At 54.0% G+C, this 27240-nt stretch overlaps 3 protein-coding genes across 4 annotated transcripts; all 3 read right to left on the reverse strand.

Moving 5' to 3' along the window:
- Positions 1-165: 165 nt before the first annotated feature.
- Positions 166-15373, reverse strand: WNK4 (WNK lysine deficient protein kinase 4). The gene is made up of 18 exons (XM_024746060.1): positions 14748-15373; positions 13094-13266; positions 12065-12285; positions 11571-11761; positions 11072-11338; positions 9051-9315; positions 8698-8819; positions 8416-8474; positions 8196-8313; positions 7576-7692; positions 4067-4204; positions 2921-2975; positions 2233-2816; positions 2083-2143; positions 1197-1605; positions 909-1108; positions 650-747; positions 166-542 (listed from the first exon to the last, which is right to left on the reverse strand). The coding sequence occupies exons 1-18, from the start codon at positions 15357-15359 to the stop codon at positions 540-542; spliced, it is 3693 nt and encodes a 1230-aa protein (XP_024601828.1). The 5' UTR covers positions 15360-15373; the 3' UTR covers positions 166-539.
- A 1118-nt stretch (positions 15374-16491) lies between these two features.
- On the reverse strand, positions 16492-21551 carry VPS25 (vacuolar protein sorting 25 homolog). Of its 2 annotated transcripts, XR_003003403.1 has the most exons (7): positions 21455-21530; positions 21095-21240; positions 20137-20190; positions 19351-19439; positions 18507-18582; positions 16869-17106; positions 16492-16664 (listed from the first exon to the last, which is right to left on the reverse strand). XR_003003403.1 is itself a non-coding variant. In XM_024746170.1 (6 exons), the coding sequence occupies exons 1-6, from the start codon at positions 21505-21507 to the stop codon at positions 16994-16996; spliced, it is 531 nt and encodes a 176-aa protein (XP_024601938.1). In that variant the 5' UTR covers positions 21508-21551; the 3' UTR covers positions 16492-16993. The 2 variants fall into 2 exon arrangements, 1 of the variants encoding a protein (XP_024601938.1); XM_024746170.1 differs by having other exon boundaries at positions 16492-17106; positions 21455-21551.
- A 4000-nt stretch (positions 21552-25551) lies between these two features.
- RAMP2 (receptor activity modifying protein 2) lies at positions 25552-27234 on the reverse strand. Its single transcript, XM_024744979.1, has 4 exons — positions 27200-27234; positions 26694-26759; positions 26119-26230; positions 25552-25989 (listed from the first exon to the last, which is right to left on the reverse strand). The coding sequence occupies exons 3-4, from the start codon at positions 26163-26165 to the stop codon at positions 25734-25736; spliced, it is 303 nt and encodes a 100-aa protein (XP_024600747.1). The 5' UTR covers positions 26166-26230; positions 26694-26759; positions 27200-27234; the 3' UTR covers positions 25552-25733.
- Positions 27235-27240: the final 6 nt, after the last annotated feature.

A 27240-nucleotide genomic window follows, 5' to 3' on the forward strand; every position in this document is an offset into this window, starting at 1 on the left:
TTACTGACCTTGCAGTTTCCTCATGAACTGCTGGCAGGAAGCCAGAAGGCTGGGCTCCACCCCTGCCTCCCGTTCTGAAACGGGAATTCCTTGTAAATCCTCCCCTGCCTTACCCTGTAAAGCTTTGTCCCCAGTTCCTAAGGCCCGACATACAAATTCACCAGGTTCTAGGTTCCAGCGTTTTTATTGGCTGCTACTAATGCTGGTGTGAGAATACCCCCTCCTCCTGCCCAGCTGGGAGTGTGCCTTGTAGAAGCATCCGGGCTCGGGTGGGATTGCTTAGTGGTTCACTCTTGGCTGGAGAGGTGGCAGGGATGAGGACGGTAGGCTGCAGAATTTATGCCTTCTACACACAGCAAACAGTTCCCACGTGTTTGGCTCTTCCCTATAATGGAACGGCACTCCCCATGCCCCTGGGGCCTCCTACTCCCTCAGTGTTGAGGTCTTCCTTGCAGAGTAGTGCTGGTCAGCAGATTCTGAGAGCACAAGCTCCACGGTGGGCCCTGGTGTGGATGAGACACATGGCTTCTGTTCGGAATTCACTGGAGGGAAAAGAAAAAGAACTGAAGAAACCTCCAGGGTGGGAGGAGGGTGAAGCTGCAGCCAGTTATCATTCCCTGGGCTCTCCCTCCCTTGGGCCCGCCCTCACCATCCTGCCAACATCCCTGGCGAATGTCACCCCCTTGCTCGCCCGCTGCTCCTGGGAGCCGGTGCTGCTGCCACTCAGGGAGTTCCTTCGCATGATGCCTGGGTGCAGGATGGGGAGGGAGAGCACTGAGTGAGGGAAGGGGCCATGGGGAGAGGGGGCTAGTCCCCCCCAGACTAAGGGGCAGACCCCCAGGGCCTGAAAGAAAGATCACTAGGGACAGGTCTTCAGAAAGATGGGAGGGGGGCAACTGCTGTCTCACCAGGGCCCAGGGGCTCAGAGCGCTGCAGGCTATTGCGCCGGGAGGTGGGGAAGCTGCCCTTGGAGAGGCGGCGCTGGCGGCTAGACAGCATAGCGGCAGGGGCCACGATCCCCGGCGGGGGCTGCTTCCCGAGCCTGCTGTACAAGTCCTCGATTTCCTGCTTCTGTAGTGTCTGCAGTGCCTCCACCTCTGACAGGTGCCTGAGGACACATCAGGAGCGTGAGAGGGCCAGCCAAACACTTTGCTCTCCCAAGTCCACCTCTTGGCCTCCGTCCTCCCCAGACTCACTTCTGCCGAAGACTCCGTAGCCCAGCCCAGAATTCCTCATCCTCCCCGCTGCTCTCTGACTCCTCACTGCTCAGACACAGGCTGCTGCAGGAGTAGTTCATCCACACTGGGCTGGGATGGCTCAGGGGTGGAGGGCTGCCCCCCACTCGGGGTTCCTTCCCATCGTCCCCTTCCTCTTCGGCTCCAGCCCCCAGGCCCTCGGCTGCCCGGTCACTTTCAGCCAGAGCCTCCCTGGCCTCTGGCCCGCCTCCAGCACTATCCTCCGTGTCTGAGCTCTCCGAGGTCAGCTGAGGGGTTGGAGGCTTCAGGGAGCCAGAGAGAGCAGGGGATGTCGGCTGCGGGGGAAGAGGCTCAGCTGGTTCCTTGGATGAAGTCACTTGGAAGCGCCCAACAAGCTGGGGCTTTCCCTCTGTAGTGAGACAAGGAAGGAGTCATGGAAGAAGGAAGAGACATCAGTGGCAGGATATAAAGTGACTGAGGGACTTCCCTGGTGGCGCAGTGGTTAAGAATCTGCCGCCTGCCAATGCAGGGGACACGGGTTCAAGTCCTGGTCCGGGAAGATCCCACATGCCACGGAGCAACTGAGCCCGTGCACCACGACTACTGAGCCTGCGATCTAGAGCCCACGAGCCACAACTGCCGAGCCTTGCGCCACAACTACTGAAGCCCGCGCGCCTAGAGCCCGTGCTCCGCAACAAGGGAAACCACCACAATAAGCCCGTGCGCCATAACGAAGAGTAGCCCCCGCTCGACGCAGCTAGAGGAAAGCCTGTGCGCAGCAACGAAGACCCAATGCAGCCATAAATAAATTAATTAATTAATTTATTTTAAAAAAAAAGTGACTGAGGATAACGGGCAGGGGAAGGTCAGTGGTCAGAGGCCTCACCTTCAGAGATGGGAGCCAGTCTGGCTTCACCCAGGAGTGGCCAACCAAGATTTGGAGAGGCCTAAAAAGTGTGGATCCATGAGTAGAGAAATGATCCAGAATGGACCCCCCACACACACCCCGCAATCATCCCTCTTGGTTCCTACTCACCTCACTCTCCATCTCAGATGTCAGAGGTGAAGGCCTCTCCTGGCCACAGGGAACAAGGGGAGCTGGAGGGGGCAGGCTGGGCAGGGGACCAGGAGGAGCTGGCGGGGGCTGGGAAAGGAGCCCAGGGCAGGGGGACAGCAGGGACTGAGCCACAGTCATCACAGCCAGTGAGAACGCACTAGCCAGAGAGAGCAGAGGGGCTGCTGTGGTGGAGGGGACGGGAGAAGCAGAGGGACAGGGCGGAAAGGAGGGAGGAGCAAGAGTAACCTGGGAACAGCTGGGGAGGAGAGAATTCAGTGGAAACTGAGCAGATGGGACTGGAAACTGGGATGCACTGGGGGAGAATGGAAGTGGGGAGCTGGGGGGGTGTGGAGAGAGATTTGAGGAGACCTGGGGAGAAACTGGAGAGAATGAGGAGGAGCTGGGGTGACATGGGGGAGAAGTGATGGGGAAGATGGGACTTGGGAAAGCAGGGGATCCAGGAGAAAAGGGGTTTCCAGGAGACGAGGGGGTTCCAGGAGAGGATGGGGGCGTGGAGAAGGCTGCCCAGCTCCTCTGCTCTAGCGTGCTGCTCTGGAACTCTGCTGGGCAGGGAGCGGATGTTGAGATTCCCATCCTCCATTCCCTATGCCCTTCCCAGGAGCAACCCCAGGAGTTGGGATGAGTAGGGACAGAATGTAGTACATACCACTGGATGGGTCTGGGGGGTACCCTGGGAGGGCAGGCAATGGTGCTGGCTCCTCCTGAGAGAGAGAAATGTCACAGTGGGAAGAGCTGAGTCTCAGGACTCATGAACCTCTAGGAGTCCACAGATGAGTTCCAAGGGATTCAAAACTGTATTTGAGGGACTTCCCTGGTGGTCCAGTGGTTAAGATTCCACGCTCCCAATGAAGGGGGCCCGGGTTTGATCCCTGGTCAGGGAACTAGATCCCGCATGCCGCAACTAGGATCCCGCATGCCGCAACTAAAGATCCTGCATGCTGCAACGAAGATCCCGTGTGCCACAACTAAGACTGGTGCAGCCAAATAAATAAATATTTTTAAAAAACTGTATTTGAGAAATATGTAGTGGTAAAGGGGCATGATGTCTGCAACTTACTTAAATGGTTCCCCCCAACAATGCATGCACACACACAGATAGGGGAGAGAGGAAGACAGAATGGTAAAGCTCATGTGGCAAAACACAACTGGCAAATCTAGGCAGAGTATCTAAGAATTCTTTGTTCAATTTTTGCAACTTCTCTGTAAGTCTGAAATTTTATTTATTTATTTTTGGCCGCACCGCAAGGCACGTGGGAATCTTAGTTCCCCAACCAGGGATCAAACCCGCGCCCCCTGCATTGGAGGTGCGGAGTCTTAACCACTGGACCACCAGGGAAGTCCCCTCTGTAAGTCTGAAATTGTTTCAAAATAATGAGTTAAAAGTATGCATTGGGGCTTCCCTGGTGGCGCAGTGGTTGAGAGTCCGCCTGCCGATGCAGGGGACACGGGTTCGTGCCCCGGTCCGGGAAGATCCCACATGCCGCAGAGCGGCTGGGCCCGTGAGCCATGACTGCTGAGCCTGCGCGTCCGGAGCCTGTGCTCCGCAGCAGAAGAGGCCACAACAGTGAGAGGCCTGTGTACCGCAAAAAAAAAAAAAAAAAAAGTATGCATTGAACACATTTTTCTAGAACAAGAGTCTGTGGCTTTCATCAGATTTCAAATGGGGGAAGAGCTATTGTTTTGGGGTCCCAGAGATGAAGACAAGTTAGATCCAAGGGAACTGGTAAGGACAGAGAGTAATGAAACCTGGAGCAGAGTCCCTTCCCCCTGGAGGTGCCCAGAGGGGTCTGACCTGGGGGCCCAGGGGGTCTTCAGCAGCCTCCACAGGGCCAGTATCTCTCTTCAACAGGGTCTCCACTCGCTGGATAATCTCCCGAATCCGGTTCAGGAATCCAGCTCGCTCCGAGGGTAGAATGAACTCGTTATACACCTGGCGAGAGTCAGTAGGAAGGGGAAGGAGGGCTCGGTTATCCCACTCATCCCTCTCTCCCGGCCCCAGTCTTTAAAAACCAACCCTTCACCCCACGCTTGTGCTCACCACCAACCTAAAACAAGTACTCAGTAAGCATCCATTGTGTGCCAGGCACTGGGTGGCATAAGGAGAAATACAGCTTAGAGAAAAGGAGGTAACATTCACAGCATGCATGTACATACCAGATCTTTACATATCTTATCACATTTAACACCAACGACAGCTTTCTGGGGTCTACATTAACACCGCCACTTTAGAGCTATGCTAACCAATGCTCAACGAGGTGAAGTTCAATCTGCCCAAGATCAGGGGGTTTGCACCCAGACCTGTCTAAAGCCAAAGTCTGAGTTCTTTACACTGTTGCCTCACAGGCTTTTGGACACAATTCCTCCTCTCATAGGGCTTATAAAGTATGCCCCCACAGATCCACATATACACACAGCCCCACAAAGTTAAGTAAAAATAAGGCAATAAATGGTAAATGTAACATTCAAGTCCGCAAATGCTTACTGAGCACATACTATGTGCCAAGCATTTGCTAGGTTCTTTGAGGGAACAGGGAAGTATGAAACAAGGTCCTGGTCCTGAAAGAAGCCCAAAATCTAGAGGAAGAGACACACACATACATAACTCAATAGACTGCAAGTCAGCCCATGGTAGGTAAGGCGTTTTTGATTGGCATAGAGATAAAAATGCTATTCCTGGAAGGGGAAAGGGAAAGCTGCTTGTTTAATGGGCAGAGATTCAGATTTGCAAGATAAAAAGGTTCCAGAGATCTGTTGCCCAGCAGTGTGAATATACTTAACACTACTGAACTGTATACTTGAAAACGGTTAAGATGGTACATTTTATGTTATGTGTTTTTTAACACAATTTTTAAAAATCCATTCTAAGAAAGCAGTTCATACCACCTCAGGGGATAGGGAGAAGCTGGGATGGCTTCACAGCTGAGGCTTGAAGGATGAGTAAGAAAAGCAACCCTTTATTGAGGACCTACCATGTGTGGACACTTCCCATACTTTTATCATCATTTCACTTCTTGTACATGCTGTATCACTTCTCATAAATTATATATTACATCAGAACATCTTTGCAAAATAAGTATTGTCCCCTGCGTTTTACTGATGAAGTTCAGAGAGGTTAAGAAACTTGCCCAAGTTTGCCAAATTAGTAAATAACAGAGCTGAAGTTTGAACTCAGGTCTTATGTGAAAGTCCACCCTTTCCTCTGTTCCATGCTGTTCTGAGGCAGGAGAGGGCACAGCACCTTCACAAAATAGGGAAGACTGGAGTATAGCTGGGAGTGCTGTGAATTTTAAAGGCTGTGCTCCAGAGTTTGGACGTTACTCTGTAACCACAGGTAGCCTCTACAGATTTGGGGGCAAAAAAAACAACAAGAGGAGATCTAAGTCTCAGGAGAATTCTGTAGCAGAGGAGTGGAGGGTGGGCTGGGAAGGAGAGAAAAGAGGGCAATGGACCCTGGGTTCAGGGACAGGGTCCCTTTGGCTGTGTGGGATCTGAGTGGGGCTTGAAAGCCCAGTAGAGAAAGCTCCCAGGGCAAGACCCCCGAGGAGATGGAGCCAGAAGCTGAAAGGCACCCAAGCCTCTTCAGAGGACCATTCAGAAACCAGTGTGGCCGGAGGAAAGATTCTTGAGGGGTTGAGTGGCTTGACAGAAGTTGATAAGCCTGCACGCCACGTGACAGTTTGTCTCTGTCCCTGACACAAGCTGAATGACATGATGGAGGAGAAGCTTTAGAGAGAGTTCCTGAAGTCTGACGTTTCTTCCATTCCCTTCCCTCTTTCATCCCAGAGGCTGGCATCCACTGCCCCCACTCCACTGAAACCGGTCTCCCACAAAGACCTCCTCCTGACAAAAGCCAGTGTGGTCTTGCCTCAGGCTCCACCCTATGCCTCCTTGAAACAATCTCCTTACTCAGTTTTTAGTAACATCTTCTGGAGCTCCTCCTACCTCTCAGGCTCCATCTCTGTCCTTCGATGACCTATCCCCACCCCACCCCCATTCCACAACTGGGGGTAACCACTAAGACAAACCTCTACGCCTCAGGCTTTGCAGGCCCACCTTGTCTCACGCTCAACTCTGCTGAGACCCCCAGATCCACCGCTCTCTCCAGCCCTGACCCGTATTCTCTCCTATAGAGGATCTTATCTTGCCTGTCTCTGTCATTCAAGTTCATCGTGATCCCTAAAAAAAAAACAAGCCTACTTCCATTTTCTAACTTCCTCTCCCCTTTGATGGCCTATTGCCATTAGTTCCTCTAAGCTACAACTCGCCCTTGATATCCCCTCTCCCTAACTCCCTCTCATATCAACTCAGCAAATATTTATTGACCATCTGCTATGTACACTGTACCATGTCAATAGATTACTGGATTACAGAGTAATTTATTTTCCCAAAATACTCTCAGATTCACCCCTTTTCTTCCTCCTCCCCCATAATCCATTCTCTCCTTGGACCACATCCGGCTTCTTGTATCCACCTGCCAACTGGATTCCCTACCCCCAACCCTCTCCCACATCCCACAGCAGAACAGTCTTCTTAAAACCTACTCTCACCATGTTACACTCTAACTCTTAAGACTGTCTGTGATCTGGACTCAACCTCACTTCCACAACTCTCCTACAGGAACCCTTTTCGTTTTGGATTTTTAAAAAATTGAAGTATAGTTGGTTTACAATGTTAATTTTTGCTGTACAGCAAAGTGATTCAGTTATACATATATACACATTCTTTTTTTTTCATATTCTTTCCCATTATGGTTTATTACAGGACACTGAATATAGTTCTCTGTGCTATACAGTAGGACCTTGTTGCTTCCTACAGGAACTCTTCCAATGACAAAGTCTCCTCATGAAGCCCTCCTAGCCCCATATTTCAAGTCACTCCGTATATCCATGCCTTTCCTTTGCCACACCTCCACTGGGCATGCCCTTTCCACTCTTCACTGCCATTCTGACCCATCTGTCAAGACCTCACGTAAGTCCTACCTCTTCCCCTGCTGCCCCCAACCCATCCTTTACTTACAGCCACAGTATCACGTGTCTAGCATGCACTTCACTGCACTTATGTATACCCTATGTTACTCTCAAATTGCTCCAGCTGAGGACCCAAACCTCACTGGATAAACAGAAACCTCCCCCCAAACAAGGGCAGAGATATCTTCAGTGTCACTGTGCTGAGGGCCAACGAGCTTTAAAACCCTTTTGCTGTTGGATGGGGTGGGGGTGGGGAGTTCAGCAACAGGGGACATCAGGAAGGAGACTCTTGTCCCAGATCCAAAGACTCTGTCTTCATCTCTCTCCCCCTCACCATGGCAGCTGCAATCTCTTCCGGGCTGTCCCCGTCCAGATCAAATCGGAAGGTCACCATCTTGCTGTTGTGCGTCTGTAGCTGGCACTCAACCACTCTGTCATTCTGGTCTGAGACCTTCAGAGTCAAAAGTCAGCAGAGGGAGGAGGTCAAGCTCTCTGTCTTCATCACGTGTCCCCGCCCCACTCCAACCAAATGACGGTGGCCAGATTGGAACTGGAGAGAGGCAGATTCTGCCAACGTAGTCTTGTATTAAAAACAAGTCTGGGGCTTCCCTGGTGGCACAGTGGTTGAGAGTCCACCTGCCGATGCAGGGTACAGGGGTTCATGCCCCGGTCTGGGAAGATACCACATGCCGCGGAGTGGCTGGGCCCGTGAGCCATGGCCGCTGAGCCTGCGCGTCCGGAGCCTGTGCTCCGCAGCGGGAGAGGCCACAACAGTGAGAGGCCTGCATACCGCAAAAGATAAATAAGTAAATAATAAATAAAAACAAGTCTGGCTGACTCTTGGGTACCAGTAGCACACTGCTTCTCCCCCTTTCTGGCTAACTTCCCCTATCCCTCGGACAGTTCCCTCCAGGCCCTGTAGCTTATTCCCCAACACCTGTGCCCCTTCCTTACACTTGTGACCCGAAGCCGGGATCGGGGTCTGCGCCGGAGGTTTTTCCCTGGGGGTCTCCTCATCTGTTCCATCCCTTCTCCCATGTCACTAAGGCCTGATGCTGCATCTGAGGCATAGCTGGAAAAAAAAGGAAAAGAAGACAGGAGTGTCAGAGTGGACACTGGGAGCCCAGAGCTCCATATATTTCACCCTAACACCCCAACTCAGACCAGAACTTACCTGTCCCCAGGGGCAAAGTCATTGCCAGGGCCAGAACGTGGAATGGATAGGGCAAAAGCCTGAAATAGTATATGGGTTCATGAGGTCAGGGGAGGGTAATTGTCGGACTCCAGGGAGATGGTGTCAAGGGTGCTGGGGTACTTGGCAGAGGGAATTAAGAAGAGGACCAGAGGGGTGGATTTCCAAGGACATGGGGCCATGTCAGGGGTTTGGGTTTTACAATATGGGAGATAGGTCATAGGATTGGAAAGGCTGGGAGCCCCCCATGTGACCCCCTCTCACCGAGGGCAGGCAGAGATGGGACTCAGCGGGGCTGGATGGCACGCCCCTAGGGGGCTGAAGGGCAGGGTCTGAGGCATCCAGGAAGCCGGAGGAGCTGAGGTAGCCATCAGTCTCGCAATCCGCTGGTGGGGAGGGAGGGGATCAAAAAGTGGAAATAAAGGAAAGTGGTGGCCAAGGAGGGAGGCTGCCTGAGCAAGGAGGGGCCTGGAGCTGTGGCAGAGTTCCTTCCCAGAAGGAGCTATGGCTAGATGTGGAAGGCTGGGTAAGTGACAATGCTGTTGGCTTGAACTTCTGGGTAGGGGGCAGAGGCCAAGGGTTCTGGGACCTGGGTCCCAAGGTCGGAGGTGACTTACAGGTGGTAGAAGAGTAGCTGGCATGGCGGAAGAGGAAGGGCTGGTGCTGGTCTGCCTCTGGCTCCTCGGGTTCAGGCGGGAAGACACTGGAGGGGGCTGGAGTCATGGGGACAGCTGCTGGTAGGGGCCCTGGCGCTGGGGGGAAGGCCGCCGACTCCTTAGCTTTGCGCAGCTTCTCACGCTTTCGCTGGATGGCAGCAACCCGTTCACGCACTGCACGGGCCACTGGCTGGTAATCGGCTTCGCACACTAAACCCAGGGCCACCTGGAGTTGGGAGGGTGAGGAACACAGTTTGAGATGAGATTCCTCCTCCCCCAGCAAGGACCCATCATGACACCTTCTTGAGGCCTCCAGGACATGGGAGAAAGGGAACCAACATTTATTGATTATCCACTGTGTCCATTAACTGGCAGCTCTTCACATTATCAACATTAAATCCTTCCAGCAACCTTCTGAGGTAGGTCTTATCAGCCCCATTTTAGAAATAAGTAAACTAAGTGACCAGTTCATGGTTATACAGTAAGTCAATTGCTCTTGGGGGCTGGGGGACACTTGGCAACATCTGGAGACATTTTTAGTTGTCACACTTAGGGATAGGTACCACTGGCATCTACTGAGTAGATGTTAGGGATTCTTCTCAATGTCCTACAATGCACACAGTACAGTCTCCCAAACAAAGATGTCAGTAGTGTCAAGATCAAGAACCTCTGTATGTAATGGATCAGGATCCGATCCCAGGTCAGGTTTGAGCTATGCTTCGGAGACCCGCTCCTATGCCATATTTCAAACACATTCTCAAGTTCCTGACCCAGACCCACCAAGAGATGCTTCCTACCCTTTCAACTGCATTTTTTTTTTTGCGGTACGCGGGCCTCTCACTGTTGTGGCCTCTCCCGTTGCGGAGCACAGGCTCCGGACGCGCAGGCTCAGTGGCCATGGCTCACGGGCCCAGCCGCTCCGCGGCACATGGGATCTTCCCGGACCGGGGCACGAACCCATGTCCCCTGCATCGGCAGGCGGACTCTCAACCACTGCGCCACCAGGGAAGCCCTCAACTGCATTTTTCTATCAAGAATTTCATACTCTTTCCCTTCCCCCCACAGGCCTTCCAAGACCAGCCCCACATCTCTGTCTCCCACATATGCCTCTCCTGGTCCACCAGCTTCTGTTCATCATGTCCTTATTCATTTCAATAACAAGCTTTGCTGGGCATGTAAAGGCGGTGGGGCAGGGTGATGTGACCTAAAATCTGAACAACCTGGGTCAGTCCTGCCCTTAACTTGCTTGGGACCTTGTACAAGATATTCAACCTCTCTGAGCTTTTATTTCCTCATCAATAAATCGGGATAAAGTCACTCCATGCAGGGCTGGTAACAACCATCAAATGCATGGGAAAGGGCTCTAAGCTGTGTACAGATGTGGGTGATTAACAAGCTCCCACCACGTGCTAAGCACCCTCAGGGATAGAAAAACCAATACACACAGTCCCTGCCCCCAAGACTTTATAGTCTAGTGTAAGAGAAAGACAGGAATGTATCCTGGTATAAAACAAGACCAATGGGGGCCCCTCCAGTAATGGAGGACCTGCTGGAGTGGGAAAAAAGCATTTAATTTTGACTCTAGAGGGGACAGGCTTTCTGAAATGGATGGTTCTGGGCATGAAGGAAGATGGAGAAAAAGACATGGGGGGGACGGGGGATGAAAAAGGGGAAAATAGATAAGCAGGAGAGAAGGGCATTTCAGGAAAACCGGATCAGCCGGAAGTAAAACAGGGAGGTGGAAGGACCCAAGGCTGGAAAAGGAAATCTCCAACTTGTGGAGAACACTAGGTGTGCATGTGAGTGGGGTGCGTTAAGGCCGGAGCTGCAGGGTGACCCTTGCGGGAGATGCCGAGAGGGCTGGGTTGAGCCCGCCTCCCACCACCCAGGCACCCCTCCAGCGAGGCACTGGCCCCTCCAGTCGACGTCCAAACGCCCCTCACATGCCCAGCCGCGGGGCAGGCAGTCTGTCCTCCGCTCACCATCTCCTGCGCCACCTCCTCGGCTGCGTCCCGACCCAGCTGGAACAAGAACTCAATGGCCTGGTTGTCCCGGCGGCGCCCCCCTCTCCGCGCGTCCTCCATGCGCAGCCAGAGCTTGAGGTCTGGCTTCTCTCCGTCGTCCTCCTCCGCCAGCTCCACGTGGACGCCGCGCTCCTCGCGGAAGAAGGCGTGAGCCAGAAGGTCCTGGATGGTGAACCTGAGGACGGCGCCACCGTATGTAAAACGCAGGGCAGAACATTTGCCCTGCTCACCCCGCGGGGCAGCAGGAAGGGTTTCACATCGATTGGATGTGAAATCGTTTGTAAGCTCTAGGGAGCGCTACACACGACATTATTCTAAATAGCTTGTATTGGAGGGGCCTTGTGTGCATCCAATATCCTTCAGTGTTCGCCAGGGCGTCTTTATGTCCAGCCTGTTTTCATTAAGGGAAAGGGCACTGACCGCGGGGTGGCTGGAGGAGGAAAAGTGTAAAGGGGACCTGTAATTCCCTCTCCTCCCTGCCCCCTCTCACCGAAGTGACCTTGCGGTAGATTTGCGCGGCATTCTGGCACTCAGAGTAAGGGTACTCCGAGGTAGCCATCTCCAGCATGCACATGCCAAACGCGTACACGTCCACGGCCTCATCGTATTTTTCCTCGTACATCTCCGGGGCCATGAACTCCGGGGTCCCTGTAGGATCCACAGCAGGTGTCAGGCTGCAATGCCTCCTTTATGGCTTCGTCCCTCCCCTTGAGCGTACAAGAGGCTAGGCAGTTCTGGAGTGCAAGTGACCGACCCCTCCCCCTGTGTGTGTGAGGGTGGGGGATTGGGGGAGGGGTGTGGGGAAGAGGGAATGCCATAGGTCTCCCCATCTTCCCTGTGGTCTTCTACCTCCGTGGATCCCGAAAGACACTGCTAGGGGGAGGGGGTCCCCAGGCTCTCTCCTGACATAGGGGAGGGCAAGAATGGCAAGGACCCCCGGGAGGGACGCACCGATGACGCTCTTGGCGAAGGAGGCGCGTTTGAGCGTGGCCAGGCCCAGGTCCCCAATCTTAACGGAGCCTGTAGGGCCCGTGATAAAGACGTTGTCACACTTGAGATCCCGGTGCAGGATGGGGGGTACCCGGGAGTGTAGGAAATGGAGCCCCCGAAGGATTTGGCGGCTCCAGCGCTGAAGGACTCGCGGCTTCATCTCGCGGAACCGCCTCAGGTATCTGGGGGAGGGCGCATAGCCACGGTCTTGGTGGGGGACGTATAGGCTGGGGAGGGAGACCACCACTGGGAAGTTCCCCGTAGCCCCACCCACTCCCCCGCCTACGCATCTTTTGCCAGCCTAGATCCGCGCCAGTCCTCAAGCAGAAACGCAGTCGGGGGTGTGGTAGGTAGACAGGAGGTTACAAAACGGGGGTCGGGCGGTAAATGCACAGACAGGGCCGCCCCCAAGGTGCTGTGGAAGCGCCAGAAGGGATAACTAACTGCCCCGGGCGTGGGGGAGGGCTCCAGACAGGAAATAACTTTTATGTTGAGTCTTGAAGGATGAATACGCGTTCAAGGGTGAAAACGGGAAGGGACAAAGACTTTCCAGGCAGAAGAGGCACCCGTGCTCAAAGGCACGGAGACAGCAAGTGATGGGGCAGGGTGCGAGGAGCTGCTGGGAATTTGGTTTGTCTGGAACGCAGGCTGGAGCCTATAAGGACTTTGTGAGCAGTCCTTAGAGAGTGTGGACTTTATCCTGAGGGCAGTGGGAAAACTCGAAAGGGTTTTAAGGAGAGAAGTGACGGTGCCAGATCTCTGCAGGCTGCAGGAAGATAGGATAGCTTGCAGAGGAGAGAGGCAGCGTGGGGGAAGACTCCTTAGAGGGCAGCTGAGGCCTCCAGACGCTCAAGAGAGGAGGATGAGAGATAGTGAGCCTGGTTTTGGACCTGCGTGTAGCGTTTGAGGAGGCTGGGCTCCTCCAGAAGCAGTGGAGACCTCCCACCACCAGTCCTCCCACCAACTCCCACCACCAGGCGCAGAGCTCACGTCTTGAGCGTGCCCGAGGTCATGAGTTCGGTGACCAGCACGATGCAAACCTGGCCCCTCAGCACCGACTTCCACGAGTCGTAGAAGCGGACGATGTTGGGGTGCTGCAGCCCCTTGAGCATCTCCACCTCCTCCGAGAATCGCTGCCGCTCCGCTCGAGACAGTTTCCGAGTCTGTGGGGTAGGGGGTGGGGGTCACAGTCACATCAGGCCCAGGACCCCCACGAGAGGGGGGATTGGAGCACATGGCGCAGGGCTGAGGGAGAAGTGAGGGTAGGAGCCAACGGATGGGGCTGGGTGGGTGGGATCATTTGTCCACTGACTGTAGATTCCTAATTCCCAGTGTGCCCCGCCGGGCTGCTCCAAGGACACACCCACCATGGGCCTGGGGCCGCCTCCTGGACCCCCGCCTGGACACAAGCGCTTTTATGCAGCCCTGTCCAGGAGCCCTGAAGTCAATAGCGCCTTTGTAGCCGCCCAGGCCGGCCGTAGGGCGGGAGGGGACGCCCAGGGGCTGGCAGCGGGCAGGCAGCAGGCGGGCAGCAGGCGGACGGCAGGCAGAGAATTGGGGCCGGCAAGGGGATTGGCCTCAGAAACTGGGAACTGCTAGATCCAGGCAGGAGGCAGGAGGGCTGCAGAGGGAGGTACAGAGTAAGAGACAAAGGATCCAGGACCAGGTGCCAGGAGACTGCCCCCTGCCCCATGGCTGTCTCGCCTCCCCCATCTCCCTCCTCCATCTCCCTCCTCCACCCCCTCCACCCCAGTTTGGCCGCCTTGCCTTGCCTGGCTTAGAGCCTGGGGCGCGGCACTGGCAGGCGCAAGGGGCAAGCCCAGTGCCAGGGCTGGAGGGGAGGACCCTTCCCCCAGGCCCTGTCCCCCCAGTCTGAATCCAAAGCTGCTAGATCAGACTTAACTGGGTTCTTCCCCTATGGGAAGAAGGTCCTTCAAACCAGCATACCCCTAAAGTCTATGGGGTTCAGCCCCTTTAGATCTGAGAAAGGAGAGCTCAGGTAGGCAGCGGGATGAGGGGCAGGACTGGACTCAGGCCAGGGCTGGAGCTCCCTGTCTCCCCTCCCCCAGCTGTGGAGAAGTCCAGATGTCTGACTGCTTCAGAAGGGGCGTGGGAGGGCCCCGTCCTGCCACAATAGCCCTAAATCATCTGGAAGTGGACAGGACCCTGCCTCAGCTGCTGGCCTCCATCATTCCAGCCTCCTCATCTGCAAAGAGCCAGGGTGAGGGAGCAGGGGGACCAGGGTCACACTGAGGCTCTCAGGACTTAGGGGGAAGGGAGAGGAAGGGAAGAGACAGTAGGTAACCACTGCAGGAAAGTGGTGAGGCCAACCACCCCTCAGGTCTGAACTGGCTCCCTACCCAATTTCCCATCCTATTTTCCACCTCTCAGGGTTGAGTACAGAGCCCGTAAAGTGAGAATGTCTAAATCGATAGGGGAGCCACCATACACCACCTGCCTCAGTTTCTCCTTCTGCAGCCCGGAATCAGCCAGGTCCATGGATCATCAGAACAAGGGGGACAAGAGTATCTGGATATTTGACTGGAAAAATACATCCCTCTTGCTGCTGTCCCCTGGGTCTCCCATCCCAAGACCTTCAAAGGGTCCCATCCCGTGGCGTCACCGAGGGGGCTCCCAGCCGCACCTGCAGCTCACACCAGGCCACCTCCACCGTGGTGTCGGTGTCCAGCCCTCGATACACCGTCTTGAACGAGCCACGTCCAATCTCGATGTCAAACTTGAGGTATCGGCCGTCCGGGGACGTTGCCACAGCCTGAGTCTCCGTGTCCTCCTTTTCCTCCTGCTCCCGCCGCCGCTCCCGGGCCGCCGCCTCGGTGATTCTCGGCGGTTCCCGGGGCCCCGACCCTCCTGCGGAGCCCGCGAGTTCCGGACGCTCGGAGTCTGCGGCCTTCACCGGGGCGCCCGCGGTCCACGTGCCCTCAGTGGGCTCTTCAGAGCTAGGCGGTGGACTCATTGCGGGGCCGGAACCAGCGGAGTCCGGAGGAGCAGGGGGCTCCGGAACGGGTGAGGCTGGCTGGGACCAAGAGCTCAGCAGCCCCAAGTCGACTGAGCTGCGGCGGCTGAGACGGGAGGAGCGCGGCCGGGTCTCAGCCTTCCCGGAGAAGCGGCGCGCCCGGCGAGGGGGCCCGAGGCGGGGGGGCCCCGCCGCGACGAGAGGCGGCGGGGGCCGCAGGGCCAGGTCGGCCTCCGCCTGGGACATAGGGACCTCGGTCTCTGGGGCCGGCGGTGCCAGCATGAGGAAGGGCCGGGCGCCGCAGGGCGGTAAGTCGGGCGGCTGCGGAGGAGGCGGCTTGACAGAAGTACTGGCTGGGTGCGCAGCGCTCCGCCTGAGCTACTGGGGCCCCAGCCCAGGGTCGCCCCCCCCGCAGCCACGCCCCGACACGCCCCCGACACGCCCTACTCCCCAGAGCCGCCCCCTCGGAACCACGAGCGCAGTGGAGCCCGTGGCGCAGCCCCTCACCTCGGCCACCGCCCCGCCCCCGGCCGCTGGCCCTCCTCCCCCTGGCCTCCCGGAGAACCCGCCCTCAGTCTCATTCCGAGGCCGGAGCCGGGTGCGAGGCGGCGGTGTGTCCTCCCGCACTACGAGTGCGCAAACCTGTCTGGGGGAACACGGTACTGGGACAGGGAGATGAAAAGTGACCGCGGCTCCCCGGCCCTAGAAAGGGGGGTGGTGAGGAGGAGGCTACCACCAGCCTGCACGACCCAGATAAGGTAGCGCCACCCCCTCCTAATCGTCCGGAATGGCCCCAGGCCGACAATACAGAGGTCAATGGAAAGATCTGGTTTTCTCCGACGTCGCAGTTCCCAGTCCCTCCGGGCTGCACAGGGATGGGTGTGTGCACCCCAAAGCCAGCCCCTCCCCCAAACCAAGGACCAGGTCACCCATCCTCTCCACCTCCCCACCTTGACCGCATCCTGGCCGGAGTGGCTGTTTTTGCTCTGTGGGCTCTCCTTCCTCCCCCTCTGTTTGCCAAAGTTTCTACTAAACCGAAGTCCATATCCGGTTTACTCCCCCTCAGCTCCCCTTGGCCTCAACTACCCCACCCAGAGCAGATGGATGGAGGGAGGGGCTTCAGAGTAGTTCAGGACTTCCACGGGGAGATGGTGAGGGAGGGGTAAGTCGTTAAGCTACTCCATTTTAGAGACAGAAAGCAGTCTGTCCCCAAGCTGTGTGCCATCGGCACTCCCCCACACAGCCCACCCGGCAGATGTAAAACCACAGGCTCACTGGAGCCCGCCAGCACGAGCGGACCTTTTCAAAGGCCATAGGCATTCTCTTCCCTCTCCTAGGCTGGGATTCACTCAGGGGGTTAACACTTCACAGCCTTCCCTTTGCCCACTCCAGTAATAACCTCAGCAGCAGGCAGTAGGGTTAAGCTTTTTAATATCATAAATCAGTGTCCGGCCCCACCTCTCATTGCCAGGCCCCTTCCTGGGCCTCCTATCTTCACATTGCCTGAAAGGCTGCCTGCAGCCAGGGCTTCGCCCATCCCCTAGGAAAGATCCAGCGCCAGCAGCATGAGAGAGGAGGCAGCAGCAGCTAAAGGGGTGGGAGGGGGAAGAAACAGAAGCTTGTGCAGGTGTGTATGTACTTACGTGTGTCACACAAATGAAGTTTGTGTTTAGGTTTACAGACCCCAGCTCATGAGAGGAGGTGAGGCAGGGAGCAGCACATCTTTTCTCCCTGGCACCTCAGCCTCACCCTATCCCAGGGACAGACACATGGGATAAGTGGGAAACCCACCCCTGGACTGCAGCCCTTTGGAGTCTGGTGGAGTCACGGATCCAATCTGTGGGGACACTTGGTCTGTCTCCCTTTGAAAGCCCTGGAAGGGTAGGAGGTAAGAAGTAAAGGGAGACAGGTTTCTGCTAGAAGAACTTGACACCTCGGCCATCGCTGACAGTGATGATCTCGGCCTTGTGCTCCTGCTGTAGGGCCTGCAGAGCCCGCAGTAGGGTTGCCTCATCCAGCCCGTGGAACTCTGGACAGGGAGAGATGGGTAGTCAGGGACACTCAGCTCCTTGGGGCTCAAGACCTCTGAGAAGAGCAGTCCAGCTGGAAACAGAACTTTCCAGGCCAGCTGTACTGCTACAGCTGCACCCACCCACCCTTCCTGGGTATTCCTTAGGAGTAAGGAGTGGAAGAAAGCCTGAGTCAACATGAAATGGGAGTTCATGCTTATTCCCCCTTCCTGTTTCTTCTGTCAGACTCAACCCACACGCACCCTCGCACTAACCCCCCCCCCCGCCCACTAGTGTCTGATATACAAGAGTAACACCGTTTGCTTGTGGGCCCTGACAATCAAGTGTAGGGAGGTCAAGTCCCTTGTCACTGTACGCTGACCCTAACTGCATCTGTACCCATTGGGAGGACCTGTTCTAACACAAAGAGGTATAGCCATGCCTCTGGCCAGGAGACGGTTAAGGTCCAGCACAGATATCTGCCCTTTCCTACTGAAAAGGAACAAGGCTGGGAGCCAAGGGCCCCCTGAGTATCTGGAGATATGGCAAGATACTGCAGGGAGATGTGAGAGGCAGGAGGCAAGCCCTAACAGGCTTGTACACCTCACCCCCTGCAGGGGCCCAGCTCTTGAGTCAGGGAGCTTGCTTTCTGAGGAAGCTTCCAGCTTTGCCTGGCCTGAGTGGTGGGCTGGGCAAGGCTGCAGCACTGAAGTCATGGCATGATGGTGGGAGTAGCAAGCAGAGGCCTGCAGGAAAGTGGGGGGAAAGCCAAGAGCTGTAAACTCTGCTGGGGCAGCCAGGCCTGGCAGAAAGGGGAGGTGCCCCTTTTTCCCCAGCTCAGATTGGTACTTTTGGTGATCCTGGGGATCAGAATATGAAGTCAGAGATAAAAGAGCTGAGAGAGTATTTACACTATGTAAAAATCAAACAGTATACAAATCCTTGTCTGGCCAGAAACCATAGTATTTTAAACGGCAGGGGGTGGGGATGGGAGTGTTGGCCCAATCCCTTCAGCTGACACCCACAGATCTTGAGCCCTCTATAAGAATAAAGGGTGAAAGAAAGCCTGAGTCAGCAAGGAATGAAATTTCAGGCTTAATCTCCTGCCCTAGTTCCTCATTCGGCATCTCTACCAATCATTCTTAACTTTTCATGGGTCACAGATGCCCTTCAAAATCTTATAATATGGACTCTGTGCTGAGAAAAATGCACATACACCCCCACAAACAAAATCTGTGGGTTCTCTGCATGTGAATTCAGATGGTTTATGGAAATCTTGGACATGGGTTAAGAACCTTTGTATTATTTAGTATTTGAAATTTAGAGGCAGAAAAATGGGAAATCTGAATGTCAAGTAAACAAAAATTAGACGGAGGAGGATTCAGATAACAAAACTGGGGAGAAAGGGAAAAAGCATTACCCTCATCCTCTGTGTCTTCCCCATTGGTCAGTTCGTACAAGGTGAACACGGAGTTGTTCTGGCCACTCCTGGAAACCTATGGACACAGAAAACATGGACTGAATAAGAACCAGGAATTTCCTGGGAGAAGGTAAACTCACCAGCTCCACCTCTCTGACCCAGGAATGATACTTGTTCCCAAACCAGAGCTGTCACCTCAGCAGAGGAGTGGCCTAAAACCCCAAACCCTACAGGTGCTATATTTATACATGTACGCACACGCTCGGAACCACTAAACCACAGGCCTTCACGTGTCTGAGTAGTGACCTCTCATTCTGGTTGTTTTCCTGTTCAAGAATGGGTGGTGTGTGTTTGTTATATTTGGGTTGTTGACGCTTCTTCCCCATCTCTCTCCCTTGGGCATGTTTAGGGCTGGTGGTGACAGGGAATGCAGGGGAGAGAGTCTGTCCCCACACCCACACTGTTCAGAAAGTCTCATTTATATTGTGGACAGCCCCATAAGGATGTAGTGGGGGAGGGGCTCCAGGTTTTTGTGTTTTTTTCCCTTCCTTTCCCCATTTATCTCCTGTGGCCAGAGGCTCCAGCCAACAATAGTACTCGTGGTTTCCAGTACTGCATTCTCCAAACATGGCCTCACATAGCCTCTGGCCTCCTACAGGCAAAAAAAGGAAAGTTCTTTCCAGCCAGGGAAATTGAGTCATTGAAAGAGGCTTGCCTGGAAGACCTACACTTCCTCTTTCTGCCCCCTCCCACTCTGCTCAGTCTGGATCTGAAAACACCAGGCATCTGCTGAGCACAGATTCATTCTCCTTTGCCATGGGTCACTGCGTCAGAATAGTCTCACCCACTGATAGATGAGCTTCCCCCATTCTTCTGGCCTCCGCCACATGATCAGGAAGCTAGACTTGTTCTTATCCAACCACTCGAGGTTCCCTGCAAAACAGATACTTATGAAAGCACCATGAGATAAGAAGAGACAATGAGGCAAAAACCAAGGTGGAAGAGAGTGTAAGAGACTCAGCTTTCAGAAAGAGAAATTCAAGAATTGTTTTACTATTACTATCTGCAATGCGACCATTCTCCTCTTCAGGTCTTGGGGCACAGATGGAGAGATTTCAATTTTGTATACCAGTGGGGGAAAAGAACCCAGGGAATTGAGCTACTGCACAGAACACTCTGGGCTCCAAGCCAGGAGAGAAAAAAAAAAAAGTTCTTAGAAGACAAGACTTGTGGGGGCTTCCCTGGTGGTACAGTGGTTGAGAATCCGCCTGCCAATGCAGGGGACACGGGTTCAAGACCTGGTCCGGGAAGATCCCACATGCCGTGGAGCAACAAAGCCTGCGAGCCACAACCACTGAAGCCCGCGTACCTAGAGCCCGTGCTCTGCAACAAGAGAAGCCACCTCAATGAGAAGCCCTCACACCGCAATGAAGAGTAGCCCCTGCTCGCCACAACTAGAGAAAGCCCGCGCGCAGCAACAAAGACTCAATGCAGCCAAAAATAAAAATTAATTAATTAAAAAAAAAAGCCACTGAAGGGTTAAAAAAGAAAATGAAAAGACTTGTGCTAATCTGCCCTCAGGAAAACCCAACTAGGATGAAAAATAAGGAATCTGGGAAACTGAACCCACCTTTCTTCCTCAGTTCCTCTAATACAACCTGGATTGATTCCACGGGCAGCTTCCCTGGTTTAAGGTTAAGGGAATGGTATTAATGGAATGAACTGGGTGGGATAAAATTTCTCAGAGCCAGGCTTATGCTACAAACTACCCTTCTTCTCCCACCTACACACATAGATGTGCAATGCCCCAACAGGATATAAACTGGTATTTTCTGCATGTTGGGGGGAGGAAGGTAAAGAGAAACTAGTGTAATTAAAAGGAAGAGCTTTAGGGGCTTCCCTGGTGGCGCAGTGGTTGAGAGTCCGCCTGCCGATGCAGGGGACGCGGGTTCGTGCCCCAATCTGGGAAGATCCCACATGCCGCGGAGCGGCTGGGCCCGTGAGCCATGGCCGCTGAGCCTGCGCGTCCGGAGCCTGTGCTCCGCAATGGGAGAGGCCACAACAGTGAGAAGCCCGCGTACTGCAAAAAAAAAAAAAAAGAGCTTTAGAGAATGAAAGGTACTATCATTTCTCACCCTCTGTCATCTCTCCTTCCTCCAGCCATTCTCTAGATATTTTAGGGATGAATCAGGCAGCAAAAGAAAACAACCCTTACTTCCTGGGACAAGGAGAGTAGGCAGAGAAAATTACTAAAGGTAATGCCGGAGTTTGAGCCTCATACAGAGGACAAAAGTTTCAACGAGTCAAAAAGGCTCAGGTTGAAAAACTTGGTACTTGGCTTCAGGGCAGAAATTCTAAGATCTGAATGACACCTGGGTACTCATCACTGCCGCGGACATGAGGGCTTGGTGCCACATTTGGGTTGGAGCTGGAGGTAAAATGGATGTCAGCTGCAGTCTGGCTCTTTCCCAAGGCCAGTTGGGGTGGGAAACTGCCTTCTGTGGGTGAAGAGGAGTGTGAGGTCTGGGCACGTGGGAAAGTGTGGAAGTGCATGTGTGGGGGGTGTGGAAGAGCCTGAGGGAGGATACGCTGTAGCTTCACGTTGTTGAAGAGCGGGCTCTCCTGAGCTTCCATCACCGTCATGCTGGACTGTTTGTGCAGGCGACAGAAGGACAGCACTAGCGAGCACCAGGCGGCCAGCTGCTTCTGCCGAGTATCCATGTTCGGCTGCAACCTGCCGGGTGAAGCGGGTGGGGCGCAGAATTAGAGGAAGTGAGAGGGCGAGCGGCAGCACTTGCCAGGGGCGCGTTCGGCGGAGAAAGTGAGGGACTGAGAGTGGCGGCGACCGGATCCGTTCTCCCCCTCCCCATTTGAAGCATCAGTGCTGAGCCCGGGGTCCTAGGGAGGGGAGGGAGGCCCAGCGGGGCTTCTCGGGGTCTGAGCCTCACGTAAAGAAGGGCGGGAAGCGATACTGCCACGGCCACTCGAAACTCATCGCCATCGTAGTAGCCCAGGAAACCCGGAACCCGCCGGCAAAGGACTTCCGGTCTCCTCTCCGGCACGTCCGGGCAGAAAGCACGGCAGAAAGGTTCCGGCCTCCTCTGGGGAGAGGGGCTGCCCAACGGGAGGGATCGTCCTCGTCAACCCGTCCCTTCCTATTATCCCCAAATCCTTACCGTCTAGAGCAGAAACGGCCCTGAGAAGTCCTCTGATTCCACCCCAGAGAAGGGCAGTCACTCCCCCAAAGTGAGCACAGTTAGTAGAACTGCAAGTAGAACCCAGGTCTCCAGAACCCAGCCTAGACTTGTTTCCACTATACTAGGCTTCTTTTAATATCAACATTTGTGTCATTTAACTTCAATCCCTCGCAGTCGCCCTCAATTCCTGTGTCCTTCGACTCCATCATTCCCCAGGAGCTCATTTGTAGCTTTTATCGCTTGAAATGGCTCTGCTTCCATTATTCAGAGCTGCCGTATTTGAGCACAGCCACCTCTCTCTCACCTCTCCCACGTCCTCACCTTTCTAGCCTCAAGTCCCTGGTCCCTCAAGACCCCTTTTGGTCTTATCTGACTCCTTCCCCAGCCTAGACTACTCAATTCTGTCCCCTTGCCTGCCTACCTGCTGCTCAGTTTCCAAACCAGGGTCGTTGATCCCTGCCCACCTCCCCAGCCCACCCCCATCTTCTTTTTTTCACGCCTGGGCCCAGGAGTATTACTGAAAAAAAAAAAAAAAAATTCACCGGAACCTGCTGACTGAACCCCAGATTCCCTGACTGACCTCACTGCCGGGCAATCAGTGCAGCCCAGTGATGCTTTATCTTTTATTGGCTCCCTGTCATATCCCTCAAGGTAACTCTTCAAACTTTTCCACACTCATCATGCCATTCCACCTGTTCCCATCTCCTCCATCTCTGCAGAATGCCCTTCCCTTCTATTTTTATGAGACTGAGGCCATGCATGTGAACCTCTTAATCTTTCCTCTCTGTCATCACACTGGATTCATCTCTCAAAATTTTCTCTCATTTTTACTCCTTCCTTTTGGACTCAAAGGAAGAAGTATCACTCTTCCTTTACAAGGTCAACCCTTTGGCAGCTGATTGCCTCTCCTTTCCAGTTTCCTCCAGGACTTCTCTGTGTATCATATTCCCTCTTTCCCTTTCCCCTGGCTCCTCTCGTCTACAAACATGCTGACGTCATCCCTACTGGAAAATATGTAGTTCCCTTGACTCTACCACCCTCTCAATTTCCTGTCTGATCTCTAACATCTCCCCCACCAAAGTCCATCCTACACTGTGTACAGTTCCTGGTCCACAGAAGTGCCCAACAAATATTTGTTGAATGAATGAATGAATGAACCATTCAATAGATAATGTTCTCTTGGGACTTCCCTGGTGGTCCAGTGGTTGGGACTTTGCCTTCCAGTGCAGGGGGTGCGGGTTCGATCCCTGGTTGGGGAGCTAAGATCCCACGTGCCTCGTGGCCAAAATACCAAAACATAAAACAGAAGCAGTATTGTGACAAACTCAATAAACTTTAAAAATGGTCCACATCAAAAAAAAAATTCTCTCAGAGGGTACCATCTCCTTTGCTTCCATGGCACTGCTTTATCCTTGTTCTGCTATCTCTTTGATCTTTCCCTTTGTCTTCTTCTGTCCTCATTGTTTACATGTGGGTGTTTCCTAAAGGACCTTAGCCTTCTTCAGTACACCTTCTCTCCGGGAACTCTCATCCCTTTCATGGCTTCACATGGCTTTTCTGTGCAGGGCACTCCTAACCCTATATTTCTAGCTCTAACCCTTTTCTACCACTAGCAGCACCACCACCACTCCCATTTCTAACTCTCTACGGTATATAACAGCATGTTCCATTGTTATTCATATTATACACCATTTTCTTCAGGCCAGCTTCTCCTTCTAATGACACCCAGGTTCAAAGCCAGAGTCAGCTCTAACCTCTCCTCTACTTCACCTTCATATCCAAATCCCTCCCCTATTTTTAATAACCTTTCCTAATTTTTATTTTTTTAATTGCTTTTATTTCTGCTCACCTTTTAAATTAATTAATTTTTTATTTTTGGTTGTGTTGGGTCTTTGTTGCCATGCACAGGCTTTCTCTAGTTGCGGCAACTGAGGGCTACTCTTTGTTGCGGTGCACTGGCTCCTCATTGAGGTGGCTTCTCTTATTGCGGAGCACAGGCTCTAGGCGCATGGGCTTCAGTAGTTGTGGCACGCGGGCTCTACGGTGCAGGCTCAGTAGTCGTGGCTCACGGGCTTAGTTGCTCCACAGCATGTGGGATCTTCCTGGACCAGGGCTTGAACCCGTGTCCCCCACATTGGCAGGCGTATTCTTAACCACTGTGCCAACAGGGAAGTTCCCTACTTTTTAATTTTTTTCCATTTCCCCATTCACCACTCCTTTGGTCCATGCCCTTGTTCTCTCAAACCTGGATTATTGCAATAATTTTTTAACTCACCTCCCTTTCGACACTTTCCCATAGGGGAATGTACTCCATCTAAGGCCTAGTCAGGTGCCAACTCCACAATCACCCTCCTGTGATCTCACCTCCTGTGACTGCACCTTAGCTAAATGGGCCCCTCCTTCCTTTGCACTCAGAAAACATTTGGCTTGCATCCCTTGCATGACTCTCATCACACACTCCACTGTTTTTATTTGTGTACATGTCAGCTCCCCTACTAGATGAAAGCCATTGAAAGCAGAAGCCAAGCCTTATCTAACTTATCTTCCCAACACAACATGCAATATACAGTGTCTTCCACCAACATGCCTTTGATGTATATTAGTAAAATGTATGAAGGCAAATATGGGTCAAAAAGAGCATAGCTATATCCTTGGAGAAGACAGATGCATTCATGGAAACAAAGATCTCTCTCTGGTGAAAACTCTAAATGTCCTAGGGAATAGGTATGTCTCTAGAGAGCCAGATGTGTCCTGAGAGGAGAAGTGTGTCTCAGAGAATAAACAGCTATGTTCTAGAAGCATATAGGTATATATCTGTGGAACAGACAGGCATGTCCCAGGAAGTGGATATGCATGTACTCAGGGAAGCTTACATTTCAACAAGGAGGGAAGGAGAGTTCCTAAAGAGGTGCCAGGTGCCACAAGGAATAAACAGGTGTCTTTTTGAAGAACAAAGTTATGCTCTAGACATTTTTGATGACCTGGCAGGTTTGTCCCAGGGAGAACTGGAAGTGAAGTTTCCATGGGGAGAACTGGGCCTCACCATCCAGGGAACATACAGGAGTGTCCATATACAGAAATGTGGATCGCTAGGTATGTCCCTAAGAAGTGGGAAAGGGAGCATAAGTATGGCTCAAGAAGCTAACAGAAGCATCCAGCGAAGAACTAGTGGTTGCTATGGGGATGACAGGTCTCTGATCACAGGGTTCAGTTTTGAGCTTCTTCCAGGCCACGTCCATCTTCTGGTTGTTAGCTTTAGTGGACACCAGGGGGCAGTGTGTGGCCAGGCTGCAGGCCACACCCACCCAGGGTCCAGGACAATGTAGGATGAGGGCCAAGGACCTGGAGGGGAAGTCCTGTGGCGAGTCTAGTAGAGGAAGCCTTCACTGCCTTCGCCCTCAATCCTGAGGTCCTTAGGGATGGACTCCTGTTGGTCAGATCAGAGCTCCTATTCCCAGGCCCTGGGAGGAAACTGAGGCATCAGGAAAGGGAAAATTCAGGGCTCCTCGGTGGCACCCCCTTCCTTCTTGCAGGAGCCACGGCAAAGTGTCCTCCCTCATCCCACCCCCCTCACCTCCCCGGCTGCTCTCCAGACCGGAAGGGAGTCTCTTCCTGCACGTTTCCTGGAGCTGGGTTTGGATAGACGCAGGAAAGGCCTGGCCTTGGGAGGAGGAAGTATATGGGTGTGGCCTTCGGGTGGGGGAAGGGGTGGTGGGGGGCAGGTAAGTGAACAAAACAGTGGGACTATCCAGATTCTTCACGCTCTGCTGCTCAGAACAGAGGGCCTGTGGGAATGGCAGAGACTCTGGGAAGGACACAGGCCCACTGGGATGGGGAGGGGAACAGTGTACAAAAAAAAACAGTTTTATTTTGAAGATTACAGAACTTGAGCCTTGACCCCACCCAGCTTCCATTTCCACCGATCTAAGGATCTGCAGTTGGGGTAGGAGTGAGAGAAGGAAGTAGGGAGGGGAGGGGAGAGACCTGCAGAGGAAAGGAGTAAGACGGCGGCTGAAGAGCTCACGCCACCCTAGGTCTGAGCTTCACTATCTTTACTCCTCCACACCACAAGGGTGACAAGAAAGGGGATGAGGCAGATGGGGGCTATGATCATGGCCAGGAGCACATCCTCTGGGGGGTCTGAGAAGGGGGGCTGCCCCAGGGAGCAGTTGGCAAAGTGGATCTGGTGAGTCTCAAAGATGATCTGTTCTGCCCAGGGATTGGGGAAGCCCAGGCCAAACTCTTCTGCATTCCTTTCCAAGCAGTCTCGAAGGATGCTGTAAGGCCTGGGGACAGGAGAGGACTAGAGTGAGGGAAGGGTTGGGCCCAAAAAGAGGACTGTCCCACACTCACTCAAGGCCCACAAGGAGCAAGCCCCAGCCCTGGCCCAAGCCGCCCTCCAGCACTGCCCCTACCTGCTAATGAGTGCCCAGTCACACCAATCCTTTTCGATAGAGTCCATTTGAACCTTATAATCATCCCAGCAACGTAGGACACTTGTCTCATACTTCTCCTCCACTGTTTTCCCTGTGGGCAGAGATGCTGCACATTGACCACACCCCTACGCCACCCTCCAAGCCCTCTGGTCCAGGTACTTCCATTGAGGAGCCACTGTTCCCGTCTTCAAATATGGGAACTACCCGGAGAGCCTCAGAAGCCTTCCCAAGCAAGACAGTCCTGGCTGAGGAGAGAGTCTCAGCTCAGGAAAACTTTAATGTCTTCCATGTGCCCAGCAGTACCCCGCCTGGCAAGAACTTCCACATACACTTTTTCTGGGATCTTCTAATCCACCTGTGAGGTGGGGCCAGCTCAGAGCCGGCTGGAGGCTTTGTGGGATGAGAGGTAGACCACAAGGAACCCCAAGAGAGAACAGAGCAGAACTTAGGGGCACTAATTGGGTTTGGGGCCTGGCTTGTAGCAAGGGGACACTCCCCACTGACCTCTCTTCTCCTTGCCCTGGGCCACCCTCCCACAGCTGCTGGGTACTCACCTTCTGACTTTAAGACGTCTGGGGTGGGAAGAAGTTGAGCCAGGGACTCCTGGGGCTTCAGGACAGCTGTGGGCAGAAAAGGGGCAGGGAGATGGGATGCTGGGGATCTGGAGCCTGGAGGAAGGGGTGTGTGGGTTGGGGGCTGAGACCCTTGGAAGTCAGGGCTACTCTCAGAAAAAAAAGAGAAGCAATCCAGGCCCCCACGGGATGCCTCAGTGCCCAGAAGAGAGGGGCTGCACCAATTCATTCCCACTCACATCCAAACCCCTCCCTCCTTGCCAGCTCCAGACGTCCCAAGACCTCTCTGTGGGACCCGGGCACGCCAGCTTTTCCCCAGTGGGAAGCAGCTCGCGCTGCGCCCTCACCGTGGTGGGGCCAGGGACCGTCCAAAGAGCAGCGCTGTCCGCACCCGCACCCCGGGGCCCGTTCCGGTCTTGGCCGTCCAGCCCGTCTACCCTCCAGGGCCTCCCGCGCCTCCCGCCCGGGCCTCGGGGCGCTGCGCTTACCGCCCAGCAGCAGGAGGAGGCGGAGCGCTGCCGGTCGCCCG

Source organism: Neophocaena asiaeorientalis, unplaced genomic scaffold (genome assembly GCF_003031525.2).
Source record: "Neophocaena asiaeorientalis asiaeorientalis breed wild unplaced genomic scaffold, Neophocaena_asiaeorientalis_V1.1 scaffold1, whole genome shotgun sequence".
In the NCBI taxonomy this organism is placed as follows: Eukaryota; Metazoa; Chordata; class Mammalia; order Artiodactyla; family Phocoenidae; genus Neophocaena; species Neophocaena asiaeorientalis.